Source organism: Podarcis bocagei (genome assembly GCF_964188305.1).
Source record: "Podarcis bocagei genome assembly, chromosome: Z".
NCBI classification, from domain to species: domain Eukaryota; kingdom Metazoa; phylum Chordata; class Lepidosauria; order Squamata; family Lacertidae; genus Podarcis; species Podarcis bocagei.
The window spans coordinates 18780861-18798893 of record NC_138140.1 but is presented as its reverse complement, the minus strand read 5'-3'; the positions used below and the strand labels follow the sequence as shown (position 1 = coordinate 18798893).

Here is an 18033-nt window from a genome sequence, read left to right as displayed (position 1 = left end):
TCCGTCTGTTGCACAGAGTCACTGGGTTCAGAGATCTCAACCAGACATGCAATTTACTGTCCATTTTGGTTAAAAAATACAACCTGGGTGATGCAACATTTTTTATTTTTTATTTTGCTGCAGCAACTGAGAGTGTGGGGGAGAGAGAGAGAGAGAGAGAGCACTGAGTACTGAGGATAAGAACAGGCCTGTCTAGTCCAGCTTCCTGTTCTCACAGTGGCTGACCTGATCTCTGCCCCCAAGGGAAGTCCACAAGCAGGACCTGGGTGAAATAGCAACCCTCCCCCACTTGGGATTTTGAGAAACTGGACCATCTTCCCTTCTGTAGTTTCCAGCAACTGGTATTCAGAAGCATCAATGCCTCTGGCTGTAGAGGCAGAGCACAACCATCACGGCTAGTAGCCATGGATAGCCCTCTCTTTCACGAATTTGTCCAATCCTTTTGTAAGGCAATCCGTGTTGGTGGCCATCACTGCCTCCAGTGGGAGAGAGTTCCATGGTTTAACTATGTGCTGTGTGTAGAAGTCCTTCTTACTCTTTGCCCTGAATCTTCGAATGCTCAACTTCCTGGAAGGCCCTCGAGTTCTAGTGTTATGAGAGGGGGGGGGGACTTTTCTTTCTCCTCTTTCTCCATGCCATGCATAACTTTATAAGCATCTATATCCCCTCCTACTTGCCTTTTCTAGAAAGCTTTGAATGCCGCACACTTTCCTCATAGAAGAGTCACCCCATCCCCTTTAGCATGCTGGTTGCCCTTCTCTGAACCGTCCCCAACTCTCGTCTTACAACTGTAGTCTTACATCTTCCCTATGTCCCTTTCTTCAAATGGTAAGATATATCATTACACTTGCTCCAAAAGGCAGTAGAAATCAGCCCTGCTGCTCCTTCTGCCAAGGGGCCCCTGGATATCTGCCCTGGATATCTGTCTCAACATAGCAAATTGATGGTGACACTAGAAGCTTGTTTCTTGTACCAGAGTCAAGCTCATCTTCACACTTACAAGAGATGCCTGTACTTTTAAAAGACATGGTGGCAGAGACTGGGGTGGGGAAGGAAATGACCGGGATAATATTAATTTGCTGGGGGCACTATGTGATCCACAGCTGCTGCTCTCGCAGGACTGGTGGGTGATTTATAGAGTTCTTATGTGCAGGAAACTCCTTTGCTGTCTTGCTTTCCTTCATTCCCTGGGTCCTTTTCTCTTTCCCAGAGTAGAACCACCTTGGAAAGTGAGCAAAGGCGTTGTTCATACATCATGCACATGATTTATTTCACTCACCCAAAACGCCAAAGCTGCCATTGGATGCACACGCACGCACACACATGTCTGCAAAAACAAAACAAAACAAAACTACTTACTGGAATCCCTGATCCAAGATGCAAGAACCTTTGGTAAAGGGCTGCAATCATCTCATTGCATCACACCTATACAGGCCATTGGTCCACATGTGAGAGGGGCTTATTGGGATGCTGCCAACAATTGAATCTGGGACCTCCTGAATGCAAAATGTGCTCTCCCACTGACATACATCCCTTCTCCTAAACACAATGCAATATTCTAGTCCTCATCATTCTGAGGAACAGACTGAATTAAACAGGAGCACAGGAAGCTTTCTCATACTAAATCGGATCATTCATCTAGCTCCATATTGTCTACACTGACTGGCAGCAGTTCTCCAGAGCTCTGGGCAGGGAGCCTTTCCCCACCCCAACCTAGAGAGACTGAGGATAAAACCTGGGAGCTTCTGCGTGCTGAGCAGATGCTCTTAACCACAGAGCTATGGCTCTTCCACTGAAAATAAAACAAGATCCTAGACCTCATGGTTCTGAATAAATAGGAACCTGGGGGTCTTCTGCATGCAAAGGAGATGTTTTACTGCTGAGCTGCAGGAAATCTACAGTACTGTACTCTGGAGAGAGCCGAGCACCCTGATTAGAACTTTGCAAAGACATTTCCTCAGAAGCAATCCACTGTCTCTCTTCTCCTTGCAGAGCTGCCCAAATCATTTCCCTCTTGGCAACTGGCTTCCACCAAAGCCCGTAAACAGCCACAGTTTTGGGAAAAGCCCAACCAAAGCTTCTGCATTGTCTTCTTCCTTCCAAGCATTAAAAAAGCGCAGACTCAAGGTTCAGCCAGCTCCTTTGAAGCACTGTGTGCAACTTCTCTTGCTTAACTCAGAAAAGCTGTTCTTAATAAAGCCATAACAGAGGTGCCCTTTCATGGTGTTTGCCAGTGAAGGGTGACTTTTACCATTTCAAAGCTGCCCTGGAACAACACATTGAGGCTGAAAGAGGACTGGTTCATGTGCTAATCAGAAGGGACGTTCCGAAAACCAGGTCCCAGGTCAGGGGAGCCAAATAACATCATTATGATGTTTCTAACAGTTATATAGAATGCTCACAAAGCAGTAAGAGAATGCCACAATCAGATAACCACTGGTAAAAATGTAAAATTAGCAATCGAATTATATATTTGTAGAGTTGGAAGGGCATCTAGTCCAATCCCTTGCAATGCAGGCATAATGCAACTCATCGTCTATAAATGTAGCTGAGACAAGAAGGTAAGAGCTTGAATGTTATGGGACTCTGTGAATTTTTTTCTAATATGCACATAGGAGTGTAGGAAGCAGCCTTATACCAAGTGTATTGTCTACACCAGTGATGGCCAAACTTGGGACTGTTTTGGGACTACAACTCCCATCATCCTTAGCTAACAGGATCAGTGGTCATGGATGATGGGAATTGTAGTCCCAAAACAGCTGGAGGGCCAAGTTTGGCCATCACTGGTCTACACTGACTGACAGAGGCCCTTTGAGGATTTCAGGCAGGGAGAATTGCCCCTGGGCTGAAGAAGGCTAAACAATAGTCCTTAAAAGTCAAGTAAGGGTCTAGTCCTCATGATTCTGACCAAAGTGACAAAATAAGTATGAGGTGTAGAAATCTCAGTGCATCTGGCTGGGCTTCATGGCAATTGACCTGGCTCAGCAGTGCTCTTTTTATGTTATCAGATCAGTGGATTTTCCCATTAGGGTATTTGGTTGGGCACTGAGAGAACAGGATGCTGGGCAGATGAGCCATTGGCCTGATCCGGCAAGCCCTTCCTATGTTCTCAGTTGCAAGAAGGAAATGTCTGACCAGGGCTAGAACTTCAGCCCCACTTCCATTGCAGCAATGAAGAGGATCCTGCACCTCTGTCTTTTTTCATGCCACTGAATCTGCTTCGAATTTCCCAAAGAATGCCAGATCCCCAAGCAGACCACATGGAGAGACTCAGCCCCATTGTGATTCTAAGCCATTCCTGGCATGCCACAGACATAGCTGAAATATTTCCACCTAAGCAGGATAGCGGACAAAGGGAAGTGGAAGCCTGGGACACCCTGTGGGCGCAAAGGGGTTTAGAGAGCAGCAAAACCACAAGAACTCCACGGCTCTCTAACCACTGTGCAGCACTGCCTCTCTTCCTTCCATGCCAAGCAGGCTAAAGCATGCACTTTGCTATGCTTGCGCCCCAAAATAATAAGATGGGTGGTTCTACTGGCTGGTCAAAAAAAAGTAAGAGCCTGCAGGATCAGGCCAAAGGGGGGCATGTAGAACAGAATGCTGTTCTCATAACCAGATTGCCTGTGGGAACCCTGCAAGCAGAAGCAGAGCACAAGGACACTGTCCCCTTCCATGGCTTCCAGCAACAGGTATTATGCAGAAGCATTGCTGCCTCTCACTGTTTAGGCAGAGCATAGCCATCATGGCCAGCAGCCACCAACAGCCCTCTCCTCCTTGAATTTGTCTAATTCATTCAATGCCATCTAGATTGGTGACCATTGCCACCTCCTGCAGGAGGGGAGTTCCATAGTTTAACCACGTGAAGAAGCCCTTCCTTTTAGCTGTCCCAAATCTTCCAACATTCAGCTTCATGGTAGGCCCCCTACTTCTAGGTGTCATGATGGAGAAGAACTCTTCTCTACCCACACCCTCTCCCCCAGGAAGAGCAGTGCAGCAAGGCCCTGGAACCGGAATCTCAGGTCTTGGCACCAGCTGGAGGAATCCGGGGCCTCAAGGGGGTTGCGTCACTTCTCTTCAGGTCTGGCCAGGCTTCCCATCCACATACACACACACTGCAAAATTCATTCTAGCCCTAAGATCTGGGTGTTGCTGAACCTGTTTCTCCAAGTGTCTCGATTCTCTCTCACACACAGCTCCATCCCAGTTGGGAGGGCAAGTCTCAACAGCTACGCTAGTTGTCCAAGAGTCAGAAGCACAAGCCTTTTATGCCACCATCTCTCCCATCGCAAGTCAGGTAATAAATGCAGGGGTTGCTCTGAGAACCTAACCCCCCCTTTCATTGCAAATCCTTCTCTACCTACTAGGTGTTAGAATTGCCTAACATTTTTGTTGCAGCCCCAGGAAATATGCAGCTTGAAGCCATTTTTTTATTGATTGATGCAGTGTGTGTGTGTGTGTGTGAGAATAAATTATGTCCTGTTTATAAGTATATGTTGTAAGCCGCACTATTTTCTGCAAGGAGAAATAAGTAAAATTTTATTTTAAGTTTTATAGAGAGTCAGTATGGTGTAAGTGGTCAAACTAGGACCTGGGAGGACAGGGATGAAATTCCAACTCAGCAATGAAGCTCATTGGGTGACTTTGAGGACAGTCATTGCCTCTTAGCTTGATCTACCTCAAAGGCCTGTTGCAGAGATTGAATGAGGGAGGATAAAACCAGCAACTTTGTGGGGGGGGGGAGTGGGATGTGAATGCAATAAATAAGGAAGAGAATACACGAGTATAGTGATGTATGGAAGTGAGAGCTGGACCATAAAGAAGGCTGATTGCCGAAGAATTGATGCTTTTGAATTATGGTGCTGAAGGAGACTCTTGAGAGTCCCATGGACTGCAAGAAGATCAAACACATCCATTCTTAAGGAAATCAGCCCTGAGTGCTCACTGGAAGGACAGATCCTGAAGCTGAGGCTCCAATACTTTGGCCACCTCATGAGAAGAGAAGACTCCCTGGAAAAGACCCTGATGTTGGAAAAGATGGAGGGCACAAGGAGAAGGGGATGACAGAGGATGAGATGGTTGGACAGTGTTCTCGAAGCTACAAACATGAGTCTGACTAAACTGCGGGAGGCAGTGGAAGACAGGAGTGCCTAGCGTGCTCTGGTCCATGGGGTCACGAAGAGTCGGACACGACTAAACAACAACAACAACAACAACATACACGAGTAGCCAACAGTAGTTGCAGGGAGAAGGTCAGGAGGGCCAATTCAGACTTGCAAGAGAGGTTAAAAAGAATAAAAAAGGGTTTCTTTGGCTATATTTGAAGCAGGAGGAAGAACAAGCAAGTGGTGGGTCCTCTGCATGGAGAAGACAGAGAAATGCTATTGGGTGGCAGAGAGAAGACGGAACTACTCAACACCTACTTTGTCTCTGTCTTCACCCAAAAGTAAAGCAGTGCCCAACCTGCTCATAACAGAATAAACCACACCAGGAGGGAGCTGCAGCCCAAGAGGAGGCAAGGAGACACCTAGCTACTTTAAATTAATTGGGTATCAATATAACTTAACAGACTGGAGAACTGGGCCCAAACTAACAAAATGAAATTGCATAGGAACAAATGCAAGGAATGCTAGGCAGGAAGAATGAGCTGAACAAATGTAATGCATTTGTAATACAGGGGGACCCCTGACTTGCCAATAGCACATATGAAAAGGATCTTGGGGTCTTAGTAGACCCCAAGCTGAACATGAGTCAACCTGGTGATGATGAAGCACCGGCAGCAGCAGCAAACGAAAAACAAAAACAAAACCCTGGTACAGTGGTACCTCAGGTTACATACGCTTCAGGTTACATACGCTTCAGGTTACAGACTCCGCTAACCCAGAAATAGTGCTTCAGGTTAAGAACTTTGCTTCAGGATGAGAACAGAAATCGTGCTCCGGCGGTGCAGCGGCAGCGGGAGGCCCCATTAGTTAAAGTGGTGCTTCAGGTTAAGAACAGTTTCAGGTTAAGAACGGACCCCCAGAATGAATTAAGTACTTAACCCAAGGTACCACTGTACTATTCTAGGCTAAATCAACAAAACTATCATGTCCTGATCGAGAGAAGTAATAGTACTACTCTATTCTGCCTTGGTCAGAGCTGGTGTGGGTTAACTGAGGACACGGCGTGCTGCATATCTGTGCAGGGAAGTAGCATGAAGAGGCCAGAGCACCAGGTATTAAGGGTCTCAAGTTAGGTGCCCCCCCACAGGGATCCTTGTCCCGCCCTGCCTGCCACTGGGGGTCTCTGGGCTCCAGAGCCCGGCCTGGGCTCACCGCCACATCACTGGACCCTCGCTGACTGGGGCTAGTGTCGGGGGCAGGGAGAGAGATTTGCCCACCATAGTCTGCATCGGCTGGCTGGGCTCCTCCCTGTACAGGCAGCCAGGGGCACAGTGCAGCCCCACTTGGCTCCAGTGGCCAGGCCTGTACCTGGCATGCAGGCTCTGTGAACCTGACACACCCCATGCACATGTGCCCAGCAGCGCTAGCTGTGAGGGCTGGCCTGGTGTGGTGGGTTCTGTTGGCCCTCTGTGCCCTGCCCCTGTACCTGTGTGCACCTGTGTGAGTATGAGGTGGCCCAACTCTGGTCATGGCCCCAGAGGCTTGCCTAAAATAGGTGAACACAGAATCAGCCCTACAGCAGGAAGAATTTTGTGCTAGTGCAAAGAGTCAAATCAGATTTTGGTTGGGTCAAACCACAGTTTCAAATTCTGGCTCGGAGGCCAAGCGCAAGTCACGGTTCGCTGGGTTGGATTTCACAGTAAACAATGGCTTGCACAAAACAGTGAATGAGCAAAGCAACACAGGACCTGGAAAGTGGTGGGGAGTATGAAGCTGAGGCAGTGAGAAGCAAGCTGTCATCTGAGTGATGGAAAAGGGGAAACGGTTTTGGCAGCTGATGTCTATATAATAAAACATGCCTCTTTTGTGTGTGCATGTGACAGAGTTTGGATTTTTTTGGCACAGGCAAAGCACGGGAGGAAAAGACACTCAATATTACGATAAGAAGGAAGTGCATGAAGATAAGAGCTGCCAACATAACAAAGTGTCCCTGACAGATGGCCTTCCAAAAAGTCTGCTCCACTGTTGAACAGAAAGTTCTTCCTGATGTTAGTTGGAATCTCCTTTCTTGGAATTTGAATCCATTGTTTTGGGTCCTCTTTTCTGGAGCAGCAGAAAGCAACCTTGTTCCATCTTCTACATAACAGCCCTTCAGATAATTGAATATGGCTATTATATCACCTTTCAGTCTCCTCTGCTCCAGGCTGAACACCCTCAACTCTTAACTGTTCCTCGTAAGGCTTCCTTCCTAGATATTGCCAAAGACTGAACCCAGGATCCTCTGAATGCAAAGCATGTGCTCTGCTGCTGAGCAATATCCCTTAACATAAGAGTATGTTTCTAATCCTCACCATTCTGAAGAATGGGCTGAAGCTCCACCACTGAGTTACAGCCCACCCACTTGAGACCTAATGTTTACATAGGAAGCAGCATTATACAGGGTCAGACAATGGGGTCCATCTAGCTCAGCACTGTCTACTTTGACAGGCAGCAGCTCTCAAATGTCTCAGGCAGAGCTTTCTCCTACCTGGATATGCCACTGGGAACCGAACCTGGGACCTTCTACATGCAAGGCAGGTGTTATAACTATTATTATTTTTTATTAAATTTGTAGGCTGCCCTTTGTCTGATGATCCCATATATACAAGATAAAAACACAACACACATGATAAAACAAGAAAAGCAAAAGGCAAAACAATAATCCCTCCCCCCACAAGCACATTAAAAAGCATATAGGATGTTAATCAGCCTATTGAAGAGGAACCTTTTTGCCTGGCATCTAAAGATATGTAGCAAAGAGGCCCGGTGGGCCTGCCTGGGGAGTGCATTCCACAAACAGGGAGCTACTGCAGAAAGGGCCCGTTCTTGTGTTGCCACCCTCTGGACCTCTCGGAGGAGACACATGAAGAAGGGCCTCAGAAGATGGTCGCAAGGTCTGGGTTGGTTCAGATGGAGAGAGGTGGTTCTTGAGGGATTGCGGTCCTGAACCATTTAAGGATTACAGGTCAAAACCAGCACTTGCTCAAAATGTCTTGCCCCGGTGAGCAGCCTGGTTCTACCGCTGACTTGCAGTCCTTCCCCTAAAATATCAAGTAAGATTCCAGACCTCATGATTCTTAACAAAGGAATGATTTGTCCAGAGATTCCAGCCCTACAAATGGAGACTGAAGCTGGGACATTATTCTTACAAACCAATGCTCAAACCACTGAACTACAGCTCTTCTTTTAAGACATAAGAACATGTCTCAGGGCCTTTTGAATTCAGGTATCCAGCAAGCTGTTAGGGTTAGCACACTTACTGTATGCTGATAATCAGTGCTGGGCACCCTGGTCTAGCCTTGGGCACCCTGGGCATGGACCCTGGCAGCCAATGGTGGAGCAGAACTATCGCTCCATCTTGCACAATCCAGACCCCGTATGCAGCAGACTGTAATCAACAGCCCCCAGGGAAGAGGCTTTCCCTAATAAATCAAAATAAATGAAGTTCAGAGAGTGGCTACAAGCCTAGTGGAGGAAGGGAGTAGGCAGAGGAACCCCTATCCTGCCTTAGATAACAGGCGCTCTCCGCCTCAATTCGTTCTCTCAATCAGATCAGTTCCAGCTGTATTTGAATCAAGTGGACGACTTGGCTGCTGTCCAAGGCTGCATTTCCTGGGTCAGATGCCAGCCACCGTTCCCAGACAACAGCTGCCAGCCAGGCGGGAGGAGATGACAGGGCATGAAAAGGGGAAATAGGAGGCCAATATGGGCAAAGCACACTCCCTCCCCTCGTCTCTTCCCTCGCTAACTACTCACATCCAAGGGAATTGGAGGTCTCCACGAGAAAAGGTTGATTGGACCTAAGACAATCATGCCATGCATTCGTTGCACCCCAAGGAACATAAGAGGAGCCTTGCTGGATCAGGCCAATGGCCCGTCTGCTCCAGCAGCCTCTTCTCACCAAGGCCCATCAGACACATGGGTTCCTCCAAACTCCCAGAGCAGATTTTTTTGGGGGGTGAAGAAGGGAGGGGGCAGGGAAGTTCTGTTCCTTGAACGGAATTTGGCCACTAACTTGGGTTGCTTTAAAAGAGGATGCAGCCGAATGTTGGAAGATTCAGGAAGGATGAAAGAAAGTCCCAAAGTTAACCATGGAACTCACTCCCACCAGAGGCACTGATGGCCACCAACCTGAATGGCATTAAAAAGATGGAAATACAGTGGTACCTCTAGATACGAACAGGATCCATTCCGGAGACCCGTTCGCATCTAGAGGTAAACGTAACAAGCAACGGCACGTCTGTGCGCATGTCGCTTTTCGCCGCTTCCGTGCATGCGCGTGATGTCATATTGAGCGCATGCGCAAGTGGCAAAACCAGGAAGTAACACACTCTGTTACTTCCGGGTTGCCGAGGAGCACAACTCCAACGCGCTCAACTCGAAGCGTATTTAACCCGAGGTATGACTGTAATTAATGGCTATTAGCCCTGATGGCTATGCTCTGCCTCCGTGGTTGGAGGCAGTAATGCTTCTGTTTACCAGCTGCTGGGAACCACAGGAGAGGAGAGTGCCTTTGTGCTGAGAAAGCCCTCATCAATGCCACTGTGTCAAGGAAAAGGCTATGACAAGGGCCCATCTCTCGAGTGGCTCATCTTATCTGCTGTCTAATCACATTTGCCTCAAAACGTATCAGGCACAACCTCATCCTTCGCATTATTTTCCTAGAATGTCCTGTGCCCAGAGCATAAACACATCTTTTGAGCCAAGGCTCTGAGCTGGGATAAACCCCACCTGATAAGCCTGCTTGCTAGAGCCCAATAGTGCTAATCTTTTGATGGTTCAAAAATAACAACGCATTATCTCATCAAGGTCATCACACCGTCATCACCAGCTTGGAGAGAAAAAAATATCACCCAATAGAGATTCATCTGCCAGCGAGACCGCAAGGCAAGCTGAATCATGTCACGTGAGGAGGACACTTGCTTGGGATAGCCTTATTGCTGGGACAAAACACTACAACACTCAAAAAAAAGAGCTTGCAATTAATAACGGGGGTGGGGGGGTGGGGAGGGGTATTAATGGCAGCATCCAGCAGGTAAGGATCTTTTTGGCAGCTGAAGGGGCAAAGCATTTGCTAACCCTTATCTGTTCAACAGGAATTCAATGGGCTGTAGAATTATAGAATTGTAGGGTTGGGACCCCAAGAGTCATCTAGTCCAGCCCCCTGCAATGCAAGAAGCACAGAAAAAGAATCCCTGACAGATGGACATCCAACCTCTCTTTTAAAAATCTCCAAAGAAAGGCCATCACCTTCCAAAATCATCATAATAATAAAATTGTAAAGTTGCAAGGGAACCTAAGGGTCATCTAGGCAAAAAAACCCTGCAATGCAGGAGAACTTTCATAAGAGGCGGTGCTAAATGAATTTGTAGTTCTCTTGTGCACTGTGGCTTTTTATTTATTTTTTAAGTACCCCCCCCCCCAGGCTAGAAAGCTAACACTCTCCATTTATTTACCACTATTTGTGATGAGTATGTTGTATTCCATTCACGTTCTACTCAAATCAAGTTTTTGCTGCGCTGGCGTTGAAAGAATGCAGAATGAAAGAGGCCGTCGTTCACGTGGAATGTCTTTGGCTGAACAAAAAGTTTGCTGCGGTGAAACACTGGCTACACATTTTGGGGGAGCAGAGAAAGCCACCCATAAACAGTGAAAGGGAGATCTTAGGTTTCAGCTGACTGGTGTCATGGTGGCAGGCGAGTGCCTTGCAACTTTATCACTCTTCAGAGACTCCACTGAGCTGTGATATCTCCAGATCTTTTACAAATAAATACTCTGCCTCATTATCTTGCCATTAAAGTTGCATGCTGGGTAAAAGATGAGAATAGTCCATGCTCTCTCGCTTTTACTAATCTAATCTGGATGTCAGGGATTCCATTATTAATGCAATGGGCGCCACCTTTTCTCCCTCACCTGTCCCCTCCAGTACTCCCCCCCCCTTTTCTCACTTCTGCTAGCAAACTTATCGAGGGTACAGCTGCTGTCGTGCTCAGGTCCTGCTTGCATCTGGTTGGCCACTGTGGAACTAGGATGCTGCAGTAGGTGTGCTATTAGCCTAATCTATTTGGCTCTTATTATGTTCTTTTGTTCTTATTCCATGAGGGAGGGGGGATGGGCTGGCACCTCTTGTGACCTACTGTGCCAAATCCGGCTGAGCAGTGATGGCTGGTGAATTGCCAGGGCATGGTTCAATAAGGAAGTGAAAGGAAGCGAGGGACCCAAAATCTCCAGCCACCTTGTACTTCCAAGAACATGAGAAAAGCCTGGTTGCTGGATCACATGGTCCAGCATCCAGTTTTCACAGTGGCCAACCAGATGCTTCAATGGAAAGCCCAGAAGCAGGACTTAAGGGCAACCGCAACTCTCCCCACTTGCAATTCCTGGGGTGAAGATGATAACAAGGCTGTTCCATCGTTGTACTCCACGGTTTGTTCTAGTGTTAATGAGTTTTTTATTTTGAATAGTTTTTAAATCAGCTGGCTCGGCAGCTAATGTTATTTGCTACATAAACATAGAATCACAGAATCGTACAGCTGGAAGGGACCCTGTGGGTCATCCAGTCCAACCCCCTGCAGTGCAGGAATCTCAACTAAAACATCCCTGACAGGTGGCCATCCAAGCTCTGCTTAAAAACTTCGAATAAAGGAGAGCCCACAACCTCCCGAGGGGAGTCCATTCCACTGTCAAACAGCTCTTACTGTCAGAAAGACAGAAACATCTTCCTGATGTTTAGCCAGAATCTCCTTTCTTATAACTTGAAGCTATTAATTTGAGTCCTACTCTCCGAAGCAGGGAAAAACAGTCTTGCTCCATCTTCCCTGCAACAACCCTTTAGATGTATGAAGATGGCTATTGTATCTCCTCTCAATCTCCTCTTTTCCAGGCCACGCATTCCCAGCTCCTTCAACCATTCCTCATAAGGCTTGGTTTCCAGACCCTTCATCATCTTGGTCGCCCTCCTCCTCTGCACAAGTTCCAGCTTGTCAATATCCTTCTTAAATTGTGGTGCCCAGAATTGGACACAGTATTCCAAGGAGCGTATCTGTTTTATGTGTTTTACTTCTATGTAGGCTAAAAGCAATTTACCTGCTAATCAGTTTACACCAACCATAAAATACACATCAAGATTGGTACGTATGGGTGGCCCTTTTCTGAAGCTGTTCCAACTCTACAATATCCTTTTTGAGGCAAGCCGACCGTAACTGTGAACAGTAATCTAACTGTGGTCACACCATAGATGTGTGTAATGGCATAAGGATAGCAGGAGTTTCATTTTCAATTCCTTTCCTAACAATCCCTAGGATATAAATGTTCTCTCTTGCCACACACCAGGTTGACATCTCCATCCATTTATCCCTGTTCAGCCACTGCCAGTTCAGACCCCAACAGCGTACATATGAAGTCTGGCTTTTAATGCCAATGACTCAGTGTCTCCTCGGCGGAGGATCTTGGTGTGCAGGAAAAAAACACAGAAGTCCTTTGTCCTCCTGTGTGTGCCCCCCCCCTTCCAACACTCACTAATGGACCAAATAGACAATGGGCATTCTATCACCAAAAGCCCAATTTGGGTCAGAGCTGCAGTGCTGCATAAGAGTGGCAGGGGGGTGGGACTTGACTGTGCAGGTTTAAATGTCAGTATCCCCCCTTCCGACCCCACATGCCTGTGTTTCAAGGGATGGGGCACAATTCATTCCCAATAAAAGCATGGTAAAAGTAAGGAGAGCCCTGCTCTGCAACGCAGAGCTAAACTATGGAACTCACTCAAGAGGCAATGATGGCTACTAACTTGGATGGCTTTGAGAAGGGATTTGGACAAATTCATGGAGGAGAGAGCTAAAGTGACTACTAGCCCCAATGGCTACGCTTCGCCTTCCCAGTTCGAGGTAGAAACACTTCTGGATACTAGTTGCTGGAAACCACGGAGCGGGGAGAGCACTGCTCTTGTGTTCAAATCCTGCTTGTGGTTTCCCTCTGAGGCATCTGGTTCTCCACTGTGAGAGGATGCTGTGGCACTAGATGGGCTGCTGGTCTGACCCAGCAGACTCATCTTATGTGTGTGTGGTTGGTTGGTTGGTTTGTTTTAATCAATTTTATAAAAGGTTTTTAACACATGAAACAATAAAGTTCTCTTGTTAAGGACTCCTGAAGGAGACCTGGAAGGGAAGATTCCTTTCCAGAGGGTGCCAAGTCCATGGAAGCTGACATCACATCATCAAATGTGATGTGGTCAACAAAAGAGGTTTAAAGACTCTCTCAAGGCAAATTTTTAAAAATGTAGTATAAAGGTAAAGGTACCCCTGACCGTTAGGTCCAGTTGCAGACGACTCTGGGGTTGCACGCTCATCTCGCTCTATAGGCCAAGGGAGCTGGTGTTTGTCCGCAGACAGCTTCCAGGTCATGTGGCCAGGATGACTAAGCCGCTTCTGCAGAACCAGAGCAGTGCATGGAAACAATGTTTACCTTCCCGCCAGAGCGGGAAGGTAAACATTGCTTCTGAACTGACGTGCTTCTGAACTGTAAGGTGGGCAGGAGCAGGGACCAAGCAACAGGAGCTCACCCCGTTGCGGGGATTCGAACTGCCAACCTTCCGATTGGCAAGGCCTAAGCTCTGTGGTTTAGACCTGTGGTTTAGACTCTGTGGTATAGTATAAACACCAACAATTAGGAAACACTTGCCTGCGGGCGCTGCAATTGGAGAACAGCCTTTACCAAAGGTGTCATGGGCTTTGAAGACACTCGAATTCAGGATGCAATTAGCAGGACGTGCTAAGAGGAAGGCACGCTTGGCAAATCCACACCGTGATCAACTCCCACCCGAAAACTAATGTCCCCACTGTGGAAGAACGTGTGGATCCAGAATTGTCCTCCGCAGTCATTTACGGACTCATTGTTAAAACCGTGTTTATGGAAGACAATCTTACTCGGCTACGAGTGATTGCAGAAGAAGAAGAAGAAGAAGAAGAAGAAGAAGAAGAAGAAGAAGAAGAAGAAGAAGAAGAAGAAGAAGAAGAACTTCTTCAGTGGTTCTGTACAAGCATCAGTGACAAGACGGCTAAAAGAACATCCATTGTTTGCAACTTACTCCCTGGTATACAGAGATATGTGCAGCTAATGAGGAAGAAAAACAAAGAGAATGTCTATTTTTCATAGTACACCAAGCTCTTTTAGCTGAGGAGACACTGAGTCATCCACATTAAAAAAGAAAACAAAAAACCCTTGAGTCATCTACAGGATTAGACTGTAATTTTATTTTCTCTTCTCCTCTGTCTCAATAACTTTCTTTTCCTACCCTCTGAGCAAATGGACACTTTGGATATTAAACCACAGCAATCCCTGGATGGCAGCAAGCATGGGAGAAACATACTCAAGTTACAACCCTTCCCCTAAGAATAAAGATTCTAGTCCTTGTGGTTCTGAAGAATAGGACAAATTGAATAGGCTTGTAGGAAGCTGCCCTTCTGATGAATCAGATCCATCTACCTCAGTATTGCCAGCACTGACTGGCAGAAGCTCTCTGGGTTTTCAAGCAGGGGGCATTCCCAGCCCTACCTGCAAATGCTGGGGATTGAACCCAGGACCTTCTGCATGCAAAGCAGGTGCTCTACCATTGAGCTGTGAAGCTTCACCTAAGCATAGGTCAAGATTCTAGGGAGAACATGAACAGCTCAGTTGGTTAGAGTGTAGTGCTGATAATGCTAAGGTGGCAGGTTTGATCTCCATATTTCTGCATTGCAGGGGGTTGGACTAGATGATCCTCAGGGTCCCCTCCAACTCAACAATTCTATGATTCTATGAAATAGGAACATATTATTATTAATATCAGAAGCTGTGTTATATTGAGACAGATCATCTAGTATCATCAATAGCCGCTGCCGCCACCTCCCTCACTTTCTTATCCTCTTTTAAAGCCGTATTGTTTGGTGGCTACCACTGCCTCCTGTGGGAGTGAGTTCTGAAGTTTAACAATGCACTACAATGTTGGAATCATCAGCCCCTCAGCTGCCACTGTCAATGGCCAGCACTTAATCCAAAGCTCGCATCTGATGCCAAACCTCAATCACATGTTTCCAGAGTGCAGCAATTTTTTCCTGTTTTTCTCCTACAAAAATGCCCTCTTCTCCACAGCTGAACTCTGAATGACAAATGGTACATATGCCTGCAGGTTTCAGAAGTATTTAACGGTGTAGTAACTTATGCACACCTGTCTGCAAATCTATTCATCCTAATACACTCCTTCATTCTCCTGTGAATCTACCTGGGCAAAGGTGGGGGGGCAGGGAAAGAAATTCACACCTTTCCGAGTTTTAGGATGCAGTTCTGAAGCCAAGAAACTTGTACAAAAAGTCAGGTTCTAGGGGAATTCTGGAAGGAGGATTCTCAGCAAAAGGAGTTCTGGAAACAAAATTCTTAGGAAGATGACTTCCAGGACCACACATCTGATTTCTTCAGTGGTCATCTTGAATCTTGGCATTCAAAGACCTGTAACAAGTTTTGGGGAACTTCTGCCCTAGGAGATCTCTCTGGTGGATAGGGGGGTGCTAACCTCTTTCCCCTCCTTGATTCCCAGAAGCTTTACCAGTCAAGATCTTTACATAGCTATTAAAATGGGACTTTTCATCTTCCACTTAAAGTGGCTTTGAAAGACATCCCAGAGGCAATGTCATCAGCCGTGGAAAGAGACCATAGAGCACCATGGTGGACCTCCACCAACTAGCGCTGCAGTCTTCAGTTGAGCCACATGAAACCAAACATCCAGTCAGGGAAAAGACATCACCTGTCACAACTGGTAAAAGACACTCCTTCCCCAGCTGGATCCTATTATCCCTCGATGGGTTTTATTTCCCTGATACCATGATCGCTTCCTCCTGCATCAACCCTTGGTATCGGGTTCATGTCAAATGTGCCCTCCCTCCTCCTCCTCTCTCTCTCTCTCTCTCTCTCTCACACACACACACACACATGCATAGCCTGATTTTGTTCATGGCATCCCAAGAGCCAAGCAGCACAACACCAAGTTGCTGGCCCGGGAAGGGCACTTAGGCCTCAATACTGCAAGAGAACAAAGGACGAGCCCTAGCTGACTAGGACAAAGTGGCCCCATCTAGTCCATTGTCCTGTTCTCAGTGGCCAATCACATGGGAAGCCCACAAGCACAAGGCCATCTCCCCTCTTGTGGTTTCCAGCAACTGGCATTCAGAAGTGTTACTGTTAGCCTTCTCCTCCACCAATTTGTTCAATCCTCTTTTAAAGTTGGTGGCCATCACTGCCTCCTTGGGGAGAGAGTTCCGCACTTTGGCCCCCAGAAAGTTTCCTTGGGCCAGAAACACCTTCTCCATCCCTACCGAAGACACTTATATGGGAGCAACTCTGATTGAAAGCACTGTTTCCGAGTAGGAGGTGCAATGTGGGTTTTTCTCCATCGTGCACCAAAATGACTGTGGGCCAACCTCTTCTTGAGAAGAGTTAACATATCACAGATCGACTGTGAGCAGCTCCAATGAACATCGGCTGTACCTTGAAAGCACATGGCTTCCACTAAAGAATCCTGAGAATTATAGTTCAGCCCTCACATAGCTACAGTTCCCAGCATTCTTAGACTACAGTTCCCATGATTCTTTGGAGAGAAACGTGTGCTTTTAATGTCTGGTGCCCAGTGACTTTATAAGATTCTTGATTTTCCTTCACAAGGAATAGGAATTTGCACTTTAGGGGGGAAAAGAAAAAAGAAGCCAAACATTTACAGGAAAGATCCTGTTTATCTGGAGCAGCGGCAGTCCCCAATTCTGCACAGGACATTCAGAAGGAAGCACCTGAAAACTTTGCATCAGTGGCAACACCCTTCTCACCTTCCAGACAAGGAAGAGAATGACAGATTGTTGGAAATCCTGCAAGGGTGTCCACTGTGTGTGTGAACTTTGGACTTCCTGGGATCGTCAAGGGAAGGAAGCAAACTCACAAGAACGGCTGGACTCTGCTCCCCTTGGCAGGACAGGGTGTACTGCTCTCACGCATCAAGGAAAACAATTTAACTCCTAGGTCCATTTGCCTGAACACAGAGCCACTGTCTCATCCTGAAGCCTCCAGGTGGCAATGGTAGATTTAATCAACAAAATGCTAGGTGTTCCATTAAAATCCACAGCCAAAGGCAGTCACACTTCTGAATCCTAGTTGCTGGAAACTGCAGGAGGTGAGAGTTCTCTTGTGCTCAAGTCCTGCTGGTGGGCTTCCCATCATGGGCATCTGAGTGGCAACTGTGAGAGCAGGATGTTGGACTAGATGGGCCACTGGCCTGATCCAGCAGGCTCTTCCTATGAACATATGTTTACACCCTTCCACTAAAATTAAAGTCAGAATCTATCATCCTCAGAGTTCTGACTGAAGGGTGGGAGTTAATAGTAACATAGGAAACTGCCTCATACTGAGCCAGACTGTCAGTCCATCAAGCTCAGTGCTGTCAACACTGACTGGCAGCAGTGGCTTTCCAGGGTTTCAAGAAGGGGACATCCCCAGCCCTACCTGGATATATAATCAGGGATTGAACCTGGGACCTGATACCTGAAAAGTAGATGCTCTGCCACTGAGACGCAGACCTCCACTTGGACACTAGCTAGAATTGCTAGTTTTTCTCAGACTTTTCTCTCTCTCTCTCTCTCTCTCTCTCTCTCTCTCTCTCACACACACACACACACACACTTTCTTCTGCATTGCAAAGGGGTTTAGCTAGAAGACCCTTGGTATCCCTTCCAACTTTACAATTCTGTGACACACTTTATTTCTTTCTCTCTCTTACTCTCTCTCGCACACACAAACTCACTACAGTAGCCTGATGGCTGTGACAAAAGTATTTTTAAGGCTATTACCAAAGGGATTTGTTCACAGATGAACATGCCAA

At 46.9% G+C, this 18033-nt stretch overlaps 1 protein-coding gene across 7 annotated transcripts in view; it reads right to left on the bottom strand.

Annotated features, from left to right (window-relative positions):
* The window catches only part of RXRA (retinoid X receptor alpha), a 128247-nt gene that overhangs the window by 48174 nt on the left and 62040 nt on the right, over positions 1 to 18033 (bottom strand). For 4 of the 7 annotated variants that reach the window (XR_014003921.1, XM_081178786.1, XM_081178789.1 and 1 more), the window contains one exon: positions 1280 to 1327. The exons of the other annotated variants lie outside the window; for them this stretch is intronic. Coding sequence is in view for 3 of the 4 variants with exons in the window: in XM_081178786.1 (XP_081034912.1) it covers positions 1280 to 1327 (48 nt within the window). In the remaining variant the exon portion in view is untranslated. The remainder of the gene's footprint in view (positions 1 to 1279; positions 1328 to 18033) is intronic. 7 annotated transcript variants of the gene reach the window in all.